Raw genomic sequence first — 22431 nt, forward strand, 5'->3', positions numbered from 1 at the left:
GCAACATGCTAATTAGTAAAGTCTGCTTAAATCTATCCACCTGTCCGTTGTTTTGCTGCCTGCCACGGCCTTTTTCCATGCTGGCAACAAATCCCCTATCTGTCTGCTATCGCAACCTGAATGCAAGAGATTAGTGACCACAGAGTCAAGCAAGAATCAGTTTACATCCTCTCAGGCAAGAGAATGATATTACTTCACAAGTATGAAATCTGAGATCTCTTTGCCTTTAATTTAGAAAACCTGCAGTTAATAATCACATTAAAGTATGTTTTGCATGCCAGACAGTTTTTATTTCCTCTGTTATTTTTACAATTTGAATGCCCTTTGTGGTTACCAAAATAATTTGCTGAAAGGCATAAATTAACATTTTAAACTTTTTATGTGTACCAAGGTAGATCTTGTGTGGCCATGAACTTTATATTTTTATAATGTCATATACCAGTCCCTTTTCTGTGCCTTTAAATTTAACAATGCTAGTCATATCATTTGTAATAAATCTTCATTTGACAAACAATGTTAATTTGATAAGAATATCACACTTGAAATCTCCTTTCCTAATTTAGGATCTATTATTAGTTTTCCACACTGTTTAAACACTTCAGATGTACAGTTTTGCCTTTTGTTTAAGGGCAATTGTTTCCTTAAGAACTAAAAGACAGAAATGAGACCTAAGCCTGAAGCTACAAATTCAGCAAGGAAAATGGGTCAAAGACCAGATGTGTTGAGGCCGACAGAGAGCACTGGTACAGGTAAGCAGGTCAGCAGGCAGGAACTGCAATTAGAATAAACTGAACCCAGTTTCCCTTTCATAATCAAAACACTTGATGAAAACAAATCTAATTAATACCATAAGCCAATTGCAGAGAAAATGATTTTTAAAGTTGTATTATCTTTTCAGTTACAAATACAGTCTTAGTTCATGATACTGATCAGTTTGAGAGCTCCATTTTGGATGGAATTAAGATGATTTACAAGTCCCACATGAAACTACTAGATTTCAGAGTAGCAGCCATGTTAGTCTGTATCCGCAAAAAGAAAAGGAGTACTTTGTGGCACCTTAGAGACTAACAAATTTGAGCATAAGCTTTCGTGAGCTACAGCTAACGTCATCGGATGCATTTTTCGATAATTTAAATAATACAGTTTTAGATAATTAGACACATGGATACATTGAGCCTGGCCTTACCTGGCTTGTTTTGGAGTTTCTGAAACACTGCTTGATTAAGGACAATTTTCTAGAGTGATCTTAGAATTACTATAGTAGTACAAAAACTTCATGTACATCAAAAGACCAAAGTTATAGCAGCAACCAGTAAGGCCACATAGTTATGGGTCTGTCTATTATATTATAAATCCCTATTTGCAAGGAGTTGTGGATAAATTATATTAAGTTAGACCAGATGCTTATCCAAATTGGTCATAGCTGATTCGGGTAATTTTTAATAGCAGGAGAAAAAGCAACTGTGAAGATATTATTGTGTGTAGACTTCTTGAATTTAAGAACAACAAAACTACTAAGGCTTACAAAATAACTACTAATCATCATCAGTGACTACACGACTTCTAATTTCACACTTGTGTCTGTCAATTCAGGGAGATTCTTTTCAGTTTTTTGCATCAATTTAATTAACAGATTGTTAACTGAATCAAGATAAGAAATTCAGTATGCTCCCAACAAATAAGGAATTTGTTTCTATATTTGTCAGTATCTATAAACCTTCCTCCATCCACCCCAAGCCTTTTTTGGGGGGAGAATAGAGTTGTCCCCAACCTCTCACTGGCTTCCCCTCATTGTCACGTATTCTTTGCTCTCGACTATGCTGCAGGGTTTGAAGTGTTTGCCCCTTTCAGAAAGCAGTCTTTCCCCCTCATAACAGGGTAATAGTCTGTAGCAGGATTGTAGAGTCTGCATGGGGACACAGGACTCCTCTGATGAGTCATATGATGTTGTGTGCTTAAACCCTGCATAAAAATATAAACCCTATTAAGTCATAGTGGCAGCTGGATCTTCACTCCCACCAGGATATGCATCTGAGAGGCAGAAGGAAGTAGAGGAAGAAGCAAATGATACCTGGCCAGGAGACCCTAAGAAAAGCCACGTTTGGTAAGAAAGTTTAGGGTATGTCTCCACTAGAAACACAATAGCAGCACAGCTGCAGTGTAGACATTTACTATAGCAAAGGAAGGGGTTCTTCTGCTGCTGTAGTAAATCCACCTCTCCAAGAGCCAGTAGCGAGGTCAATGGAAGAATTCTTCTGTTGACTAAGTGGTATCTACAGCATGGCTTAGGTCAGCTTAATTACACCGCACAGGGCACAAAATATTTCACAGCCCTAAGCAATGTAGTTAAGCCAACCTAACTTTGCAACACAGACCTGCACATAGGATATAAAACTCAGTCTGTTATTGTTATCTGAGTCATCAGTAAAGCCAAACCACAGGAAAGGGGATGTTTGAAGTGTGTGTATATTCTGTTTACAGCAGGATGGAAAACCCACCTGCTTACATTCCTGTCCCTTAGAGTGCTGAAGGAGAAAGCTCAGGTTTGAAACTAGGGCTGAAGACACCCTCTGTAATAGGGCGCTTGCTGGTTGAGCTCAGCATGCTTTTTATGAAACCCCAGGCCCTTTAAAAGATAGAATTCTGGGTAATGTAGCTCCCAGGTAGGACTGGGAATCCCTAGATGAAGTACCTGACCAGAGCACATGACCAGGAAGGGTCATGTGATCAGCAGATCAGGTGAAATCTGTGCAGACTGTGAAAGAAGCAGCAGTTCCATACAGTGAAAGAACAGGGTCAGAGAAAGGGGTTCTTCTCAATGGCCAGGTCGAAGGCCCGGAATGAGAGAACTTGAATGGAGCAGAGGCTGCTTGCAAGTCTTTTCAGAGAGGAAGCTATGGAAGGTGCAGCAGCTGTGGCGGTTGGAGCTGGAAAAAAGGCTGTAGAAATGCCCCATGGAAGAATGAAAAATGGTTGCACCAAACTTTAGGGGAAAGCTTAAAGACAGTAGCCAATACAAGACATTCCCATGAGCCCAAAGGGAAACCAAGCCTGAGGGAAAGGCTCAGGATGGGAGAGTCTCAGCTAGGACTACTGGAGATATTTTTCTGAGGTTTTGTGGAACCAGACCCCAGAACCAGGAGGGGAGGCGTTGCTGAGACTCAAACAGCTATCCTAAGATGAGAAAACTGAGGCATAGCACCACGGGCTGCTAAGAAGGAACTTAACTCAACTGCTATTACACCACCTCTTTGACAGCACAGATTTCAAGTGGCTGAACCATTTAGGATTATCCTCCCTTACCCTGATAAGCAGCAAGGTATGAGCTCCCTTCCCCTGAACTCCCTCTAGCCACTGTTTGGCCAAGACACTGAACAGTGATGCCTTCATCTCACTGCAAACTAAGAGAGCTCACAAGACATATTATGCTCACAATGCTCAGGTATCAAAGATGTTGTGTAGCAGAACCAAGGAAGAGTACACTGCATTTCTGATACTTCTAAGCAGGTTTTTGTTTTTTGTTTTTGTTTTTTTAATAAAAGCAAACTTTTCAGGCAGTTTTATTCTAAGAAATAAAGGCCAAAAGCCCAATTATTTTTTAAAAAATTAAAAAAATATTTAAGACTGGTCAAAAGCATATTATATGATATATTGTGTCAGGATGAGAATTATTAACTCCCTCCCCCATGCACACACAAACAAAAGCCAACATACAAAAAACAAACACTTGAAACCACAAAGAGACTACGGTTAAAACAACATTAAGGATCTGACATGTTGAGAAAAGCCAGAAACACTCTCCTTAAATCACTTCATTCTGCTTAAGAATTGCAGTGGAAATGAGGATCTCAGAACAGTTTGGTATTGCAAATCTCACCACCACAAAGGAATATAAGATGACCTACAGAGTGGGAAGAAAAAAAATCTGCTGGTGCTCTTTTTTTGCTTCTATTTTATGCACAAGGCTCAGCAGTTTTGGGTTTTCTTCTTTAACATTGCAAATACTATGTTTTTTCTACTGTTTTTGCTAAAGAACCTTTTGTTGATTAAAAAGAGCCAGCAGGATGATGACATCATAAAACACTGAAACTTGAGCAGTTGAAAAGAGGGAAGATTTCTAGTTGGATTATTTAAAAAAAACAACACTATTTTTGTTAATACCTATTTAGCCAAGCTCCTGACAAACACTTGGAAGCAATCCTCAAAGATGCAAATACAGTAGTTTACAAGTCCTACAAAGAATTCTCTGCAGAAAGAGAGAAAACAAGACTCCTGATACTTCTAGGCAAAAAGTAAGCAAGAATTATTGTAAAAATCTCAGGCTCTCTGGATATATTATAAAGAAGAAAAAGCCCACAAAACGTTCCCTCTAAGCTACGCGACCGAGAAGAGGCGCCTTTCCCCCGGCCCCAGCTGCGGCAGGGGAAAGGCACCATGGTTCCAGCCCTGGGCTGCTGCAGAGAGAGAGGGCTGGGGGGAGTCCGCTCTCCTCACTGCAGCCCTGGGGCACCCCAAACCCCGCATGCCTGGCCCCACCCCAGAGCCCTCACCCCCTGCGCATCCCAATCCTCTGCCCCAGCCCTGAGCCCCATCTCACACCTTGAACCCCTCCCCCATTCCACACTCCAGACCCCTCACCCCCATCCCCTGCCCCAGCTCAGAGCTCCTCATCCCCGGCCTGAACCCCCACCCCCCGCAACCCTCTGCCCCAGCCCTGAGTCCCCATCCCGAATCCTTTGGCCTCACCCCCGCCATACATCACTTCCATATTGATGCACATAAAATTAATTCCGCACATGGATGTAAACAATTAGAGGGAACATTGCACACTATTATTTTTTGCTTTGAAGACCACATGTAAGAGTTCTGGTTCATTCCTTAGATGAGAGAAAGCCAGTGACCCTCTGGCCTGGATAATGCTAGACTAGGCTGTAAATAAAGATTCCATGTCACTTTTGACAAGGGATAACCTAATATCTATGTTTATGGTAGTTCCTAACTCCAGTTTCTAACACCAAAGCATCAACGGTGGGGGAGCTAATGTACACAGGGCTCCAGGCAATTGCTGTCCTTTTAAGCACCATTTCATTGAAACCTGCTCAGTGCAGGTCTATGCAATACAGTGGTAGATATAATCGTGATTGCTGGTGCCTGGTGTACAAAAGTGGAGCTGCACCAGCATTAGCGGGAAGTGTTCAGATTAAAGCCTAGTATAGACAAGGCCTATATAAATTACTTTATTGCTGGGGCTACATATTGGGGTGCCTGTTTACTGACACCCCCTTCCCCCCCAAGTTCTGGCCAGGCTCACTTTGCAGGAACCCTGCCCTTTTAGTCCCTATTTGCAGGCCCCTTTAGAACTGCATACAGGCTTTCATGTGCATAACATCTCCTTCTGTCTGGGGCTGGTTTAATAACGAACTCCTCTTAATCCTCAAAGTTCCAAAATAAAGTCCATCACCGCACAACAGTCCATACTTAGTTCTGGTGTCTTCTCTCACAGCTGGAACTCTTCTGTCCCAGTCTGTTTTCACAGCCCATCCTCTCAGCTCATCCTCTCAGCTCATCCTAGCTGGAACTTCGCTTTCTGGCACAGGCCTCTAGGCCCCCAATTTGTAGGCCCAAACTCCATCTGGGTTTCCCAACAGGAGCCTCCCTAGGCTCCGGCTCTGTCACATCTCCCTTGGTCTTGTGGTCTTCCCTGCAGGAGCCCTTCACGCACACTACAATTTCCTGAGCTTCCCCCCTTCTCTGCAGCCTCCTGCTGCTCTTTATAGGGCAATCATCCTGATCTCTTCCAGGTGTGACTCATTCTGTAATCATGGGTGGCTAGCTCCAGCAGAAGCCACCATTACATACAGACCACAAGAAATCAATGCTATAGCAGGTATATTTCCAGATCCTGACTCCTCTTGTAAAAAATCTCTTATGATTCCTTTTTCCTTGCCAGCTCAGTGCTTACGGGATATATCTTTTGCATCTCTCACCAGATAGCTCAGGGGACAGAGGACACAGTGGTTCAGTTTCTCTCTCTCTCCCTGAGGAGTCTGAGCAGCAGTCTTCTCTCTCTCCCCCAATACTAGGCATGTAGAGGCAACATTTTGGGATCTCATGTGTGAAAGGCTCTCTATAAAAACATTTTTACATACATACATACATACCAGAGAGAGAGAGAGAGAGAGAGAGAGAGAGAGAGAGAGAGAGAGAGAGAGAGAGAGAGAGAGAGACACGACAACAGATGAAGGGTGTAGAATGTAATCTTTTAGGACAGGTTTTTGCATCATGTAATTTGTTAGTGCCCAGAGACTTTAGTGATGGACCCACTAGATATTCAAAGACAGATTCTAAATGTCTTGGTCTTTTTATTCTCTGTCTGTACAGTGCCTACCAGAATGGGGTCCATGACTAGTGCTCCCAGGCACTACAGTAATATAAATAATAATAATAATAATGACAATGGTCTGTCTCAGGCAGATTTTGTTAACCATTTTTTTGCAAGTCTGTGTTTAAAGATTTATTTTTCACACGAAGTACACTGTCAAGCTACTTACAATAAAATATATTGCTTACAACTGCTGAGTAAAATAAAGTGTCTTCTAATGAGGCCCTCCCTGGCCAGTACTATTAAGTGAGAGACATTCCTATCTCTAAATAGGACACAACATATTTCACTATCTTCAGTATACTGTGTTATGAATTGCGTAGTCATATGCACATCAAGATCCCTACAGCTTGCCTGGATACAATATAGGTTAATTTAATTTCTTAATGACATCACAATAGGGATAAACACACCTTTCTGTGTTTGTTTCCAGAGAAAAAGTAAAAACAATTTATAAACTGGCTTGCAGACAACCCATTGTAACCTATAGGAAAATTTATAACTATTTGAGTAAATGAAGGTTTGGTTTTCAAAAAAAAGTATCTTTGCTAGGTTTTTATTACTAAATACAGAACATCAAGCTCCAAAATGTGCATCAACAGAATTAAACATTTAAATCTTATTCTCTTTAACCCCTGCCGGACTCTTTGGAATAAGATCAACTTAAAGGACTTTTGAATGGTCCTCTGCAGACACTGTAAAGAATGTACAAGTGATCGGGCATGTAGGAAAGATATAAGGAGGGCCAAATCGCACCTGGAGCTGCAGCTAGCAAGAGATGTCAAGAGTAACAAGAAGGGTTTCTTCAGGTATGTTGGCAACAAGAAGAAAGCCAAGGAAAGTGTGGGCCCCTTACTGAATGAGGGAGGCAACCTAGTGACAGAGGATGTGGAAAAAGCTAATGTACTCAATGCTTTTTTTGCCTCTGTTTTCACTAACAAGGTCAGCTCCCAGACTGCTGCGCTGGGCATCACAGAATGGGGAAGAGATGGCCAGCCCTCTGTGGAGATAGAGGTGGTTAGGGACTATTTAGAAAAGCTGGACGTGCACAAGTCCATGGGGCCGGACGAGTTACATCCGAGAGTGCTGAAGGAATTGGTGGCTGTGATTGCAGAGCCCTTGGCCATTATCTTTGAAAACTCGTGGCGAACGGGGGAAGTCCCGGACGACTGGAAAAAGGCTAATGTAGTGCCAATCTTTAAAAAAGGGAAGAAGGAGGATCCTGGGAACTACAGGCCAGTCAGCCTCACCTCAGTCCCTGGAAAAATCATGGAGCAGGTCCTCAAAGAATCAATCCTGAAGCACTTACATGAGAGGAAAGTGATCAGGAACAGTCAGCATGGATTCACCAAGGGAAGGTCATGCCTGACTAATCTAATCGCCTTTTATGATGAGATTACTGGTTCTGTGGATGAAGGGAAAGCAGTGGATGTATTGTTTCTTGACTTTAGCAAAGCTTTTGACACGGTCTCCCACAGTATTCTTGTCAGTAAGTTAAGGAAGTATGGGCTAGATGAATGCACTATAAGGTGGGTAGAAAGCTGGCTAGATTGTCGGGCTCAACGGGTAGTGATAAATGGCTCCATGTCTAGTTGGCAGCCGGTGTCAAGTGGAGTGCCCCAGGGGTCGGTCCTGGGGCCGGTTTTGTTCAATATCTTCATAAATGATCTGGAGGATGGTGTGGATTGCACTCTCAGCAAATTTGCAGATGATACTAAACTGGGAGGAGTGGTAGATACGCTGGAGGGGAGGGACAGGATACAGAAGGACCTAGACAAATTGGAGGATTGCGCCAAAAGAAATCTGATGAGGTTCAATAAGGATAAGTGCAGGGTCCTGCACTTAGGATGGAAGAATCCAATGCACCGCTACAGACTAGGGACCGAATGGCTAGGCAGCAGTTCTGCGGAAAAGGACCTAGGGGTGACAGTGGACGAGAAGCTGGATATGAGTCAACAGTGTGCCCTTGTTGCCAAGAAGGCCAATGGCATTTTGGGATGTATAAGTAGGGGCATAGCGAGCAGATCGAGGGATGTGATCGTTCCCCTCTATTCGACACTGGTGAGGCCTCATCTGGAGTACTGTGTCCAGTTTTGGGCCCCACACTACAAGAAGGATGTGGAGAAATTGGAGAGAGTCCAGCGAAGGGCAACAAAAATGATTAGGGGTCTAGAGCACATGACTTATGAAGAGAGGCTGAGGGAGCTGGGATTGTTTAGTCTGCAGAAGAGAAGAATGAGGGGGGATTTGATAGCTGCTTTCAACTACCTGAAAGGGGGTTCCAAAGAGGATGGCTCTAGACTGTTCTCAATGGTAGCAGATGACAGAACGAGGAGTAATGGTCTCAAGTTGCAATGGGGGAGGTTTAGATTGGATATTAGGAAAAACTTTTTCACTAAGAGGGTGGTGAAACACTGGAATGCGTTACCTAGGGAGGTGGTAGAATCTCCTTCCTTAGAGGTTTTTAAGGTCAGGCTTGACAAAGCCCTGGCTGGGATGATTTAACTGGGAATTGGTCCTGCTTCGAGCAGGGGGTTGGACTAGATGACCTTCTGGGGTCCCTTCCAACCCTGATATTCTATGATTCTATGTTGCTGAAAATGAAAAAATCTTTTTATAGACCACTCAAGAGTGTTCAGGATAACACTTTAAATCCTTAAGTACAGTTTTTTAGTATATATATGGCAGACCACTATAAAATATGTATTTGAATAAAGATATTATTTTACACAATACCATCGTTAACCATATTATAGTCTTGGAAATAGGAACTGCAATAGTATCAATCTCAGACCAACTGTTTTATCATTTTGTAGAAATATTCCAGTTTAATTAATGGAAACCCCTTGTCTAAATGCTATTAGCTGATTCATACTTTTGTTTTTAAACCTGGCTTAAACAGAACTGTAAACTTTAACCAAGTCTCACAAATGTCCTTTAGCAGTTAAAAGGGGTTACTATGAACACTAAAACTGGCATTGTTTTTCTGTTATCAGGTTACAGTAGCTCAGGTCTCTAAGCACCAGAATCCCCCATACAGCTGATCAGTTACAGCTGTTAATTGTGGAGCAAGGGACTGCTGACATCTGCTTCTTAGTTAGTTAGTTAGTTAATGGTTCACTTCCAGGTCCTAAAAGGATTGCAGCCTCGCTCAAAAGACAATGTTGGTCCCCATCTACGTCTGCCTTCTACACTGCCTGTCTTGTTCTGGTTTGTCACTCTCCACACAAAGCAAATCTGAGTGAACTCACATCTGCCACTGATCGACCCAATTCGTGAGCAATCTTTTCCCATCGACCTGGGGTCCCCCCTGGGAACTTAACCATACTTCTTGTCAGCTGGCTAAGGTCCTCTTCTGTCCATTCAGGTGCCTGCAAAACATTTGTAAAACATGTATTATGCTGGGAAAATGAAAAAAATGGAGTTGGATAAAATACTGAACAAAAACATCACATAAATTAATCAAATAATGGATGTTATAACAGTGTAATTTAATATGGTTTCCAAAGCTTGTTAGTTGAATGCTCTGTTTCTTCCACTCTGTTATAGAGAACAGTACATAAAAACAACCATCAGTGAAGGAACTTGAACCATTAAAATATTTAATATACAAAATGTACATTAGTGCAGTACACACAGTTAACTTAGGTCACTATGAAAAAAAGCAAAAAGCAAAACAATTTTACTACTTAAAGATTAAACCACAGTCTAAGATATCGACATTTTAGATAATATATAAAATCCTCTTACATATAACTGAATGATATATAAAGGAAGAGAAATCTTTAAAAAGTCCTCAATTAAAAAAAATACTGAAAATAATCCTAAATGTTATTTAAAAATCTGTATCTTAAAATAGCATGCCCAATTCAGTCAGTTGTTAAATCACCCATAATGTATTATATTTTAACATTTTGGCACAATACAGGAGTGAAATCTGACAATTTTACGTTCCACTGAGAATTTTTTTTTTTTTTTTTAAAGCACCCAAATCCTGTGGCTTCTGTGCCCTGCACACATGAAGAAAACAGAAAGAAACTGGACGTTTTCAAAGAGCAACAAGGCCCAATAACCAAAATATAAAACCATGTTCTACTGTAACAGCATGCTGCAAATTGTACACAATTTCCTCCTTTATGACAACCATATAAAACTGAGTAAAAAGTGAAAAACATTGGTTCCTCAGATATGGTAAAACATTAACTATTAAATCTTTGTATGTTAAATTGCCTCTCCAAGAACATAAGGCTCTGTACCAGCCTTCCACACTAGTAAAAGTAGCGACAATTGAACTAAGCATTTGTAAAAAGAAGTTAACCATTTCTGTTTTTTTTAAAAAGAATCCTTTATGATAAATACCTTTTCTAATCACCATTTCTGATAACGAACAGACATATATCAAGCAGTTTGCATTACAGAGCCATCAGCACAGAACAACAGTCAGAGGTGAGTGACCCCAGGGACCATCTCCACAGCTACAGCAAAGCTTCTCCCTGACACTAATCCTGCCTGTCATTCTCCCACTGTGCTCTAACCACACTGACATCCGCCTGCCGCACTGCAAGCTTAACGGGCCCTTCCTGACTTTTTACTGTCTCCCCCAATCAATGGTTCAAGCGTGCTCTTTTCACCATGTCCAAATGGCAGCTTCACTCATAATCAAAGTGCGTTGCCCCTGTTAAAGGGCTTCCCGAAAGGCTCTACCATTTGCATTCATTTGCAAAGCAAACTACTTTTATTCACTTTGTTCTGCTATCAAGACTGTTCCCTGAAGCAGATAAATTGGCATAAATACAACCTGCCACTTAAGAGAGAGTAAATAATAGCCAATAGTGGGGAGGATTTTATCAATTGTTCTATTTTGTAGCCACGTAATTCTTTGTTCATCAAATGCTAAAAGCCTCAAATATTCATATTTATATAGTTTTTAATACAAGCATAAATTCATTATCTATCATAGTTTAAATGTAACACACACACAGAGTAATGTGTGTGAGATATAGCACATGCATACCCACTTTATTATATATGTAGTGTATACTCGTGATTTGTGGAGAACATGCTAAATACAAACCAGGTCTCATCATCACACAGTAACCTTACATTTTATTTATTGTACAAAATAAAAGCCCACATGTTCTGAATTAAAACCTCTTTATTTACATATTTCCATAACTTTGAGGTTCAGAGAAGTGAAGTTATTGGGTACCTATAAATATTCTAGTTTTGAAAATATAATTCCAGCAATATTTATTTATTTTTAAAATAAAAGAGGCTAAGTAGAGAATTTTTATGAATAAGTTTTTCATAAGTAGTATAGAACTGCACACACTGAATGTAAGCATTAGTAAATGCAATTTGTTTCAGTAACAAATGAAAGTTATGTTTTACATTGATTTCAAATGTAAATAATTGTAGCACAAAAGTAGCTGCACAGATGTATCTTAACACAATGCTCAAAGCATATCCAAACAATTTCACACAAAAATCGAATTCATATTTCTGCACTACTAGAAACATTTTAGGAGGTAACAAATTGTCTGATACGTTTTAAATTCTTTAAAACAATTTTTTGTCAGATTTGATTCTTGGATGTGCTGCATATTTTAATTCCTGTGTGTAAATGTTACAAAAGTAAACAAATATTTTCCTTAGCTATCATCATCATATAGGAATTCTAATAAAAACCTACTGTCTACTGATCTTTAAAAAACAATATGGATCTTTAAAAAACAAACAACAAACTTACTAATTCTATGTGCATCTATGATACCAATATATTGAATGTACTGAATGAAAAAAATATTTCAATAAGATGGTAACATACAATACAATTTTAAAAAAATAAAATAAAAATAAGGACATAAAATTGGTAGGTCTGAAATTCTTTGATCGAGCTTTTTAGGAATCCATTATTAACCACAAGCGCTGTAAAGAGCTTTAGTGAATTTGCAATTCCTCAGCAATAGATAATTGTGTCTTTAGATGCAACAGCGCCTACTATGATCCAACTACTACAAGCAGCCAGGAGGGTGGCCATAGTGTGAATGTATTCTCCCTGTTCTGATCTGGAGCCAGCTGTAACTGAGAGTCTCAAATGAATGCATAAGCATACTGCTTTGTCACTTAAAACCATGTGTGTCCAATATTACTGAAACACTGGGCCAAAATTCATCTCTGCAGTTAGGTAATGGAAGATACCACATAGTGAGGGGACAGCTGTTGTGACTACACAAGCATTCAGATTTTGCATCAGAAAAGCCCTGCTCTGGGATTAACTCTCCATACTGAATACAAAATGAAAGTAAGGAGAGCTATAGGCCTCAGCTTTGAACTAGGGCTGTCAATTAATCACAGTTAACTCACATGATTAACTCAAAAAAATTAATCGCGAGTAAAAAATTATTGCGATTAATGGCACTGTTAAACAATCAAATACCAATTTAAATTTATTAAATATTTTTGGATGTTTTTCTACATTTCAAATATATCAATTTCTATTACAACACAGAATAAAAAGTGTACAGTGCTCACTTTATATTATTTTTATTACAAATATCTGCACTGTAAAAATGATAAAAGAACTAGTATTTTTCAATTCACCTCCATACTGTAGTGCAAGCTCTTTATCGTGAAAGTGTAACTTACAAATGTAGATTTTTTTGTTGTTTCATAACTGCACTCAAAAACTAAACAATGTAAAACTTTAGAGCCTACAAGTCCACTCAGTCCTACTTCTTGTTCAGCCAATCGCTAAGACGAACAAGTTTGTTTACATTTGCAGGAGATAATGCTGCCTGCTTCTTGTTTATGTCTCTTGAAAGTGAGAACAGACGTTCACATGGCACTTTTGTAGCCGGCAATTAACACAACCCAAGACCCATTTGGATATCTTTGAGCCGATATCGCGGAGCCTTTGGAACTTTCTGCAAATGAAAGGAAAAGTTTAGGGGACTTCCTGAAGTCCTTAGTCCTGTCCAAGTAGAATGCTAGTACTTTTCTAACATCTAGCATATGCAAAATCGCCTCCCTGTTGTCACGATGTGATTTTGTTTAAAAAGTGGGAAGATGGATCTGTTGATTCCCATGGAAAGTGGAAACAACTTTAGGGAGAAACTTGGGATGTGGCCTCAGAGTTGCTTTGTCTTTAAAAAAAGACAGTGTATGTTGGGTGTGCCATTAGGGCTGCTACTTCTCCTATGTGCCTAGCTGAGGTGATGGCAATTAGAAATGCTGTCTTCATAGACAGGTGTTATGAGAGAGCAAGTTGCCATGGGTTCAAAAGGAGGTCCAATCAAAGCACTGAGAACTAGGTTAAGATCCCAGGTTGGAGCAGATGGTCTCACATGCGGGAAGAGATTCCCAATGCCCTTAAGAAATCTATGCGTCAGTGACTGAGCAAACACCAAGTATCCGTCTATCTGATGGTTAGTAACTGGAAAGTTACAGCAGCAAGATGTACCTTAAGGGAGCTGAGTGAGGGTTCTGACTTCTTGTGGTCTAAAATGTAATCTAAAAATCAGAGGGAGGGAAGACAAAGTTGGGCCTGTGTGCTTAGAATGACATCGAACTTGGAATCATTTCTATTTTTGTAGGTAAGTACATCAAGTGGTAGACTTTCGGCTGTACAGCAACACGTCTTTCACCTCTCAAAGCATTCTAACTCAGTCTTGGAACCAAGAAGGAGCCAAATCTGGGAGGTGGAGGACCTGCAGGTTGGGGTGAAGGATGAGAATAACTCTTACTTTGTCTCATCAAATTTTCAACAGGACCTTGGATAGAAGAGGAAACGGGGGAAAGGCATCCTCCTATGGGACAGAGACAATAGATCTCTGTCCCACAGGAGGATGAGGGCATCTCTGAGTGAATGATTCCCCAGGCTGGCCCTGGAGCAGTAACAAGGACATTTCTTGTTCTGGTAAGTAGCAAAGAGATCTCTAGTCGAGGTTCCCCAAAGAGCGAATAGGTCTCAAAGCATCTCTGAGTTCAGCTCCCATTCATGGTTGTGAGAAAAGTACCGACTGAGGCTGTTGGCTGTCACGTTCTGTATCCCTGGTAGTTAGACAGCTGAGATGAGCACATTGTGATGGGTGCACCAATTACAAAGTTTGAGAGCTTCTGTGCAGAGGGAGAGAGATCTGGCACCCCTCTGGTAATTTATATAAAACATACAGTCATATTGTCCACCAGGACCTTTCTGTGGGTGTTCTTGATGAAAGGCAGAAAATGTGCACAGGTGTTCCTGATGGCACTTAGCTCCAAAAGACTGATATGGAGAATCACTTCTGTGGAAGACCACTTGCCTCGAACCTTGCAGTCATGTATAGAATCATAGAATATCAGGGTTGGAAGGGACCTCAGGAGGTCATCTAGTCCAACCCCCTGCTCAAAGCAGGACCAATCCCCAATTAAATCATCCCAGCCAGGGCTTTGTCAAGCCTGACCTTAAAAACTTCTAAGGAAGGAGATTCTACCTCCTCCCTAGGTAACACATTCCAGTGTTTCACCACCCTCTTGGTGGAAAAGTTTTTCCTAATATTCAACCTAAACCTCCCCCACTGCAACTTGAGACCATTACTCCTTGTCCTGTCCTCTTCTACCACTGAGAATAGTCTAGAACCATCCTCTCTGGAACCACCTCTCAGGTAGTTGAAAGTAGCTATCAAATCCCCCCCTCATTCTTCTCTTCTGCAGACTAAACAATCCCAGTTCCCTCAGCCTCTCCTCATAAGTCATGTGTTCCAGACCCCTAATCATTTTTGTTGCCCTTCGCTGGACTCTCTCCAATTTATCCACATCCTTCTTGTAGTGTGGGGCCCAAAACTGGACACAGTACTCCAGATGAGGCCTCACCAATGTCGAATAGAGGGGAACGATCACGTCCCTCGATCTGCTCGCTATGCCCCTACTTATACATCCCAAAATGCCATTGGCCTTCTTGGCAACAAGGGCACACTGCTGACTCATATCCAGCTTCTCGTCCACTGTCACCCCTAGGTCCTTTTCCGCAGAACTGCTGCCTAGCCATTCGGTCCCTAGTCTGTAGTGGTGCATTGGGTTCTTCCGTCCTAAGTGAAGGACCCTGCACTTATCCTTATTGAACCTCATCAGATTTCTTTTGGCCCAATCCTCCAATTTGTCTAGGTCCCTCTGTAACCTATCCCTGCCCTCCAGCGTATCTACCTCTCCTCCTAGTTTAGTATCATCTGCAAATTTGCTGAGGGTGCAATCCACACCATCCTCCAGATCATTTATGAAGATACTGAACAAAACCGGCCCCAGGAGCGACCCTTGGGGCACTCCACTTGACACCGGCTGCCAACTAGACATGGAGCCATTTATCACTACCTGTTGAGCCTGACAATCTAGCCAACTTTCTACCCACCTTATAGTGCATTCATCCAGCCCATACTACTTTAACTTGCTGACAAGAATACTGTGGGAGACCGTGTCAAAAGCTTTGCTAAAGTCAAGAAACAATACATCCACTGCCTTCCCTTCATCCACAGAACCAGTAATCTCATCATAGAAGGCGATTAGATTAGTCAGGCATGACCTTCCCTTGGTGAATCCATGCTGACTGTTCCTGATCACTTTCCTCTCATCTAAGTGCTTCAGGATTGATTCTTTGAGGACCTGCTCCATGATTTTTCCGGGGACTGAGGTGAGGCTGACTGGCCTGTAGTTCCCAGGATCCTCCTTCTTCCCTTTTTTTAAAGATTGGCACTACATTAGCCTTTTTCCAGTCGTCCGGGACTTCCCCCGTTCGCCACGAGTTTTCAAAGATAATGGCCAAGGGCTCTGCAATCACAGCCGCCAATTCCTTTAGCACTCTCGGATGCAACTCGTCCGGCCCCATGGACTTGTGCACGTCCAGCTTTTCTAAATAGTCCCTAACCACCTCTTTCTCCACTGAGGGCTGGCCATCTACTCCCCATGCTGTGATGCCCAGCGCAGCAGTCTGGGAGCTGACCTTGTTCATGAAAACAGAGGCAAAAAAAGCATTGAGTACATTAGCTTTTTCCACATCCTCTGTCACTAGGTTGCCTCCCTCATTCAGTAAGGGGCCCACACTTTCCTTGGCTTTCTTCTTGTTGCCAACATACCTGAAGAAACCCTTCTTGTTACTCTTGACATCTCTTGCTAGCTGCAGCTCCAGGTGCGATTTGGCCCTCCTGATTTCATTCCTACATGCCCGAGCAATATTTTTATACTCATCCCTGGTCATATGTCCAACCTTCCACTTCTTGTAAGTGAGCCTATTAGGGAGGCATCCGTCAGAATCAGTTGCAAGAATGGAACGCCTGCTCGGACATTGGATGGGCCTTTTTCACCAGTCCAGGGAGTGCTTTACTGCAGAGGGCAGTGATAGCAGTTTGGTTAGTTTGTCCCTGTTCAGGGGATAGACAGAAGTGAGCCACATCTGAAGACACCCCATGAACATCTGGACGTTTGGGGTGATGAAGCTGCATGCTGCCATATGATCTAGCAGCTGCAGGCAGTTCCCGGCCGATGTTTGAGGGCTGGCCTGGACTGTCTTTATGAGACTTGTAAGAGGGTGAGTGTGTAACGGGAGGAACGCTCTCACTTGTACTGCATCAAGGTAGATGCCGATAAACTCCAGTCACTGTACCGGTGTCAATACTGATTTCTCTAAGTTGAGCTATAGACCCAGCTATTCAAATGTGCACATGGTCGTCTAGGTGGCTCGTATGGTGTCCTGAAATGAGGAAGTCCTGAGGAGGCAGTCGTCTAGATATGGGTAGATCACAATGCCCAATGTTCGCAGGTGCGCTGCTACGACAGAGAGAACCTTGGAAAATGCCCTGGGTGTGGAGGAGAAACCAAATGGGAGCACCCTACTGTTAATGGTCCTGCCCAAAGGTAAACCATAGGAATCTCCTGTGTGACGGTCGTATCAAGATGTGGAAATAGACATCTTGTAAGTAGGGGGCTGAAAATCAATCTCCTTGCTCTAGAGCTGGAATAATAGCTGCTAGCGTGACCATCTTGAACTTCTACACCTTCACGTATTTGTTTAATGCCCTTAGATCTAGAACGGACCTCCAACCTCCCTTCGCCTTGCATATCAGGAAATAACAGGAGTAAAACCCCTTGCCCCTGAGTTGCACCAGTACTGGTTCTAGGGCCCCGATGCATAACAGATGATCTATTTCCTAGTGATGTAGGTTCTTGGGAGAAGGGTCTCCAAAGAGGGCAGGGAAGAAGAGTAGCAATGGGAGAGGGATGTGAATTGAATGGAGTAACTCTTCAAAATAATCTCCAAGACCCATATGTTGGAGATGATCTTCTCCCAACTGCTGTGAAAGAGGAGTTCCAAAGGGGCACGACAGATGTGTAGGTGGCAACTGATGTTGCAAGGTATAGTTATTTGGGCTCGTCAAGACTGCTTTGAAGAGATGGTCTGAGAGGTTGCAGATTGGGGTGCTGACTACTACTGCTTCTAAACCCTGGGCCTCTTATGTTGCGGCTCATAATGGTGCTGAGATGGCGGGTATTGAGGAGGTTGTGACCTGTGCTGTGGCTGAGAACTGTATTTCTGTCTCGCAGAGTAGATTCCCAGCAAGTGTAATGTGGCCTGGGAATTTTTCAAGGTATGGAGAGAAGAGTCTGTTTTGTCTGTGAAGAGCTTGGGCCCTTCAAACGGGAGATCTTCCATCATTGTCTGCAGCTCTTTGGGTAACCTCCTTTCGTGTCTCTGGTAAGTGTTCCAGAAACATACTGAGTTTCCCATAATTAATAAAATCATATTTGGCCATGACAGTGTGGCAGTTCATGACTGTTATCTGCAATGTTGCCGATGAATACGCCTTCCTCCCAAAGAGATCTAGCCTTTTCCAACCCAATTCTGCGGAAAAGGACCTAGAGGTGACAGTGGACGAGAAGCTGGATATGAGTCACCAGTGTGCCCTTGTTGCCAAGAAGGCCAATGGCATTTTGGGATGTATAAGTAGGGGCATAGCCGGCAGATCGAGGGACGTGATCGTTCCCCTCTATTCGACATTGGTGAGGCCTCATCTGGAGTACTGTGTCCAGTTTTGGGCCCCACACTACAAGAAGGATGTGGATAAATTGGAGAGAGTCCAGCGAAGGGCAACAAAAATGATTAGGGGTCTGGAACACATGACTTATGAGGAGAGGCTGAGGGAACTGGGATTGTTTAGTCTGCAGAAGAGAAGAATGAGGGGGGATTTGATAGCTGCTTTCAGCTACCTGAGAGGTGGTTCCAAAGAGGATGGTTCTAGACTATTCTCAGTGGTAGAAGATGACAGGACAAGGAGTAGTGGTCTCAAGTTGCAGTGGGGGAGGTTTAGGTTGGATATTAGGAAAAACTTTTTCACTAGGAGGGTGGTGAAACACTGGAATGCGTTACCTAGGGAGGTGGTAGAATCTCCTTCCTTAGAAGTTTTTAAGGTCAGGCTTGACAAAGCCCTGGCTGGGATGATTTAATTGGGGATTGGTCCTGCTTTGAACATGGGGTTGGACTAGATGACCTCCTGAGGTCCCTTCCAACCCTAATATTCTATGATTGAATTGTATGAGGTTGACTTGCCATGACGCTGCTTGCCTTGTGCACTAACTCTCTTCTTTTTTTCAACTGGAAGAACTCAGAATCTTCTAAATGCCCCTGGAGTGGAGGAAATCCCCCCAGACTGGGTGGGAAAAATAAACTCAAGTTTTTTCTTCTTTTTTTTAATCCCAATGGAGTAAAAAAGGAAATATTAACTATTAAGGATAACAAAAGAAACAAAAACTACTACTGATGCTAATGACACAGACAAGGAAGGGACAACTACCCGCTCCATTTGAGGACAAAAGTGGTGGAGAAGGAACTGAGGGGGATATGCAGTGCTAGATAGCCTCGAGACAGACCATGAGGGAGGGAGAGCACATGTAGGGGTTGAACGGATACTGCTACCTAAAATCTCAGTGCAGGGGTGCAGATAAACCTACTGTGGAGCATTCATAGGGACATTACTCAAAGAAGAATCCAAAGATCTGTTAGGGATGGGCCTGGAGAGGAAGCAGCACCGTAACAAGACCTGGAGCTAGAGCCTGGTAAATTTGTCCCACAATTTCCCTGGATAAAAAATAACGTAGTCTTTCATTGCTGTAGTAAGCCCGTCCTCTGATATTTGCACCTAGCCCCAGCAATGACAGATGCACTTCCTGATTGCCTGTACCAGACCTGCAAATCATCAGTGTCTTCAGTCTTCACTTTATGTGAAATATATGCCTTTCACCTCACAGACATTGTTCAGGGAGCAGCAGACCACAGTAATACAGATGGCATTTGCCACACTGGCATCCAAATGATTTAAAGGTAGCACCATCCTGCCTTCAGGATGTCAAATTCACACTCCAGCACCATCCTGCAACTGCTAAGCATGTAATTAAACCTTCTTTTGCCAGGACCTTGAAGGTCAGGGTACAGTTGCACGAGCCATGTCAGCAGAGAGACAGCAAGGTTTCCTAAAACAACAGGAGGCATGGAGACTCTGTTAATAACCATGTCATTTGAAGGGAATAAGGTCTGTGTGTGTCCAAAAAGGTAAATGCAAGACAGTGTAATCCCACTACTCTGTCCTTGTGGTCCTGCACCAGAAGCACTGATCTCCATTTAGTGAATCTGCAGCTATGGCAGCAAGCATCAGGTGCCTTAATTGTGCCATGACTGTCTGTACCCCTTCTGAGACCCACTGCTGCTGTCTTCCTAACAGAAACTGCTGCTGAAATGTCCACCACCATCTCACAGACCCTCTATCTGTATCCTGCAACAGTGAGCTGCGAGCAGGAAAAGCTTTTCCACCAGTGCTGGACCCATGGCTTGTCTTTGGCTGGAACAGATAAAAGCAGGGAGTTGGCAATTCTGCAAGAGCCTCAGCTAGATGCGTTGGTGGACTAAGAACACTTTTGCACAGAGGCTTGGGACAGACAGACAAGTTCTCCCACAATACACTACAAACCTAGCCCTAGATATAACCAGTGAGGCATTAAGAACCTTAGGATACACTCCCAGGTATCCTAGTGCCAAACATGTTTCAATGCAGCACTAGAGGTAGGGTTGCCAACTTTCTAATCGCACAAAACCAAACACCCTAGCCCTGCCGCTTCCCTGAGGCCCCGCACCTGCTCACTACATTCCCCCTCCCTTGGTGTCTTACTCTCCCCCACCCTCACTCACTTTCACTGGGCTGGGGCAGAGGGTTGGGGTTCAGGAGTGGGTGAGGGCTCTAACTGGGGGGTTGGAGGTAGGCTCTGGGGGGAGGAAAAGGGGATGCCAGAAATAAGGGATTCAGAGTACAGGAGGGGGAAAGCCTGGCCCAATTGAAGTCAATGGCAGTTTGGCCATTTATTTCAATGGGAGCAGGATTTCACCATAAGAATCACTTTGATTAGTTTACTGAATGAAATACGTTTCTAGGCTCTGAGCCTACAGACACTCATGCATATGAATAACTAAGCATGCAAGCAGTCTTTTCATTCTTTATCATGTGCATTAACGTTTGCAGGATCAGGTCCCTAGTCAGAACTCATACAACCAAATCAATTTTTGTAATTCAAGGCATATTTTATTTGTACCTATATATTTTCCCATACAATGCTATATTATGAATAGTACTTAACACATTACAGAATGTATAGTACCTTTAAATTAATTTCTTGCATGCCGATAATGGAAAGGTCTGCTGAAATCTGCCCTGCCTTAGCTAGGCTACTAAACACCTGGCATTGTGCTCCAACTGCTTGGTGCAGATTAAAGACATACACAGGTCCCAACAGCTCACATTTGGCTGAATTCATACTCACAACTCTTACATTTTGGTTCAGATATATGTTATTCCTACTTGTGTCCTCAAATTCCTTCTCAAAATTCACTTCCGCTACAATGCCCTACTACTAATCAGCCAATGTTTAACTTGCTAGTCTGAAAGGAAGCTGGGGCATGACAATATGTATTTATTGTTGTATTTACAGAACTTTTTTAAAATAGCAAATGTATATATAATACAAACTGACTGTCTTCATCATCTTAGAGCATCTTGTAAGCTCTTCAGGACAGGAGCCATATCTACCTCTGTTTCTACAGCACTTAGCACAATGATATCCTGATTCAGATATGAGCCTGGAGTATAGTCTCTGGACACTAGCATAATACATAAAGATATTATGTTGAAGAAATTTAAGTCAGTAGGTGACCTTAAAATTGCTTTCATTTTGTTCAAAGCCAAATAAAAGGCTAAGAAGCACTTCTCATGAATAAACTGAGATGTGAATAGTTGATTTTAATTACAGTGGGTTTTTCTGAGATTTACAGTGGCTGCCATTTTGATAAAATGACATGTTTGACACTGGCTTTTTGGCAGGCGTTTGGTGAAACTGTAAGCCAGCTTTAATACCAGTTTTAACAGTCAGAAGGTTGTTTAAATCTTTCAGCGTTTAAATGAAGAGTCTAATTTACAAATATTAACATTCACTTTGATAGTTAAATCAGATTGGAAACTGGCATTCAAACCCCTCTGTGTACTCTATAAGGTTAGTATCGCAGCTGTTTTATTTTTTGAAAAGCAAAGATGTCTGCAATCATTAGGTTCAGAAATACCAAAGTAATTAAAATATTTATTTTCAAATACATTCCACAATCTATGCATGGCAAGGAGTGATTCTTACTTTAACATTCACACTCTTGGGTTGAGTAACATGGGTACAACTATCTTGAGAGCCTACAGGGCAAAAACAAACATTTACTTATTTCAGAAAGGAAAATCCTGATCACCAAGAGGAGGTTAGTTATTTGTTTCCAATAGTGCCAACAATGTGCTAGGTGAGTACCATACGTAAGAGTAGCCACAGTCCCAGCCTTTAAGAGCTTAGTTGTCTGTTCGATCATAACCCAACAAAAAGATGGGAGAAAGGGTAAAAATGTGTAAGTAGTAGAGATCAAAATAGTAAATAGCCATGTAAGGCAATAACACTGATAACATTTTAATCTCCAAGTACCCACAAATAGTAATGATCAGCCAGTC

The 22431-nt window shown here is 42.1% G+C and overlaps 1 protein-coding gene across 1 annotated transcript in view; it reads right to left on the minus strand.

Moving 5' to 3' along the window:
• The window catches only part of DNAJC1 (DnaJ heat shock protein family (Hsp40) member C1), a 193285-nt gene that overhangs the window by 13283 nt on the left and 157571 nt on the right, over positions 1-22431 (minus strand). The window contains exon 9 of the mRNA XM_074943406.1: positions 9634-9753. Within this exon, the coding sequence (XP_074799507.1) occupies positions 9634-9753 (120 nt within the window). The remainder of the gene's footprint in view (positions 1-9633; positions 9754-22431) is intronic.

The sequence above is a fragment of the Natator depressus genome, chromosome 2 (genome assembly GCF_965152275.1).
Source record: "Natator depressus isolate rNatDep1 chromosome 2, rNatDep2.hap1, whole genome shotgun sequence".
Classification (NCBI taxonomy): Eukaryota; Metazoa; Chordata; order Testudines; family Cheloniidae; genus Natator; species Natator depressus.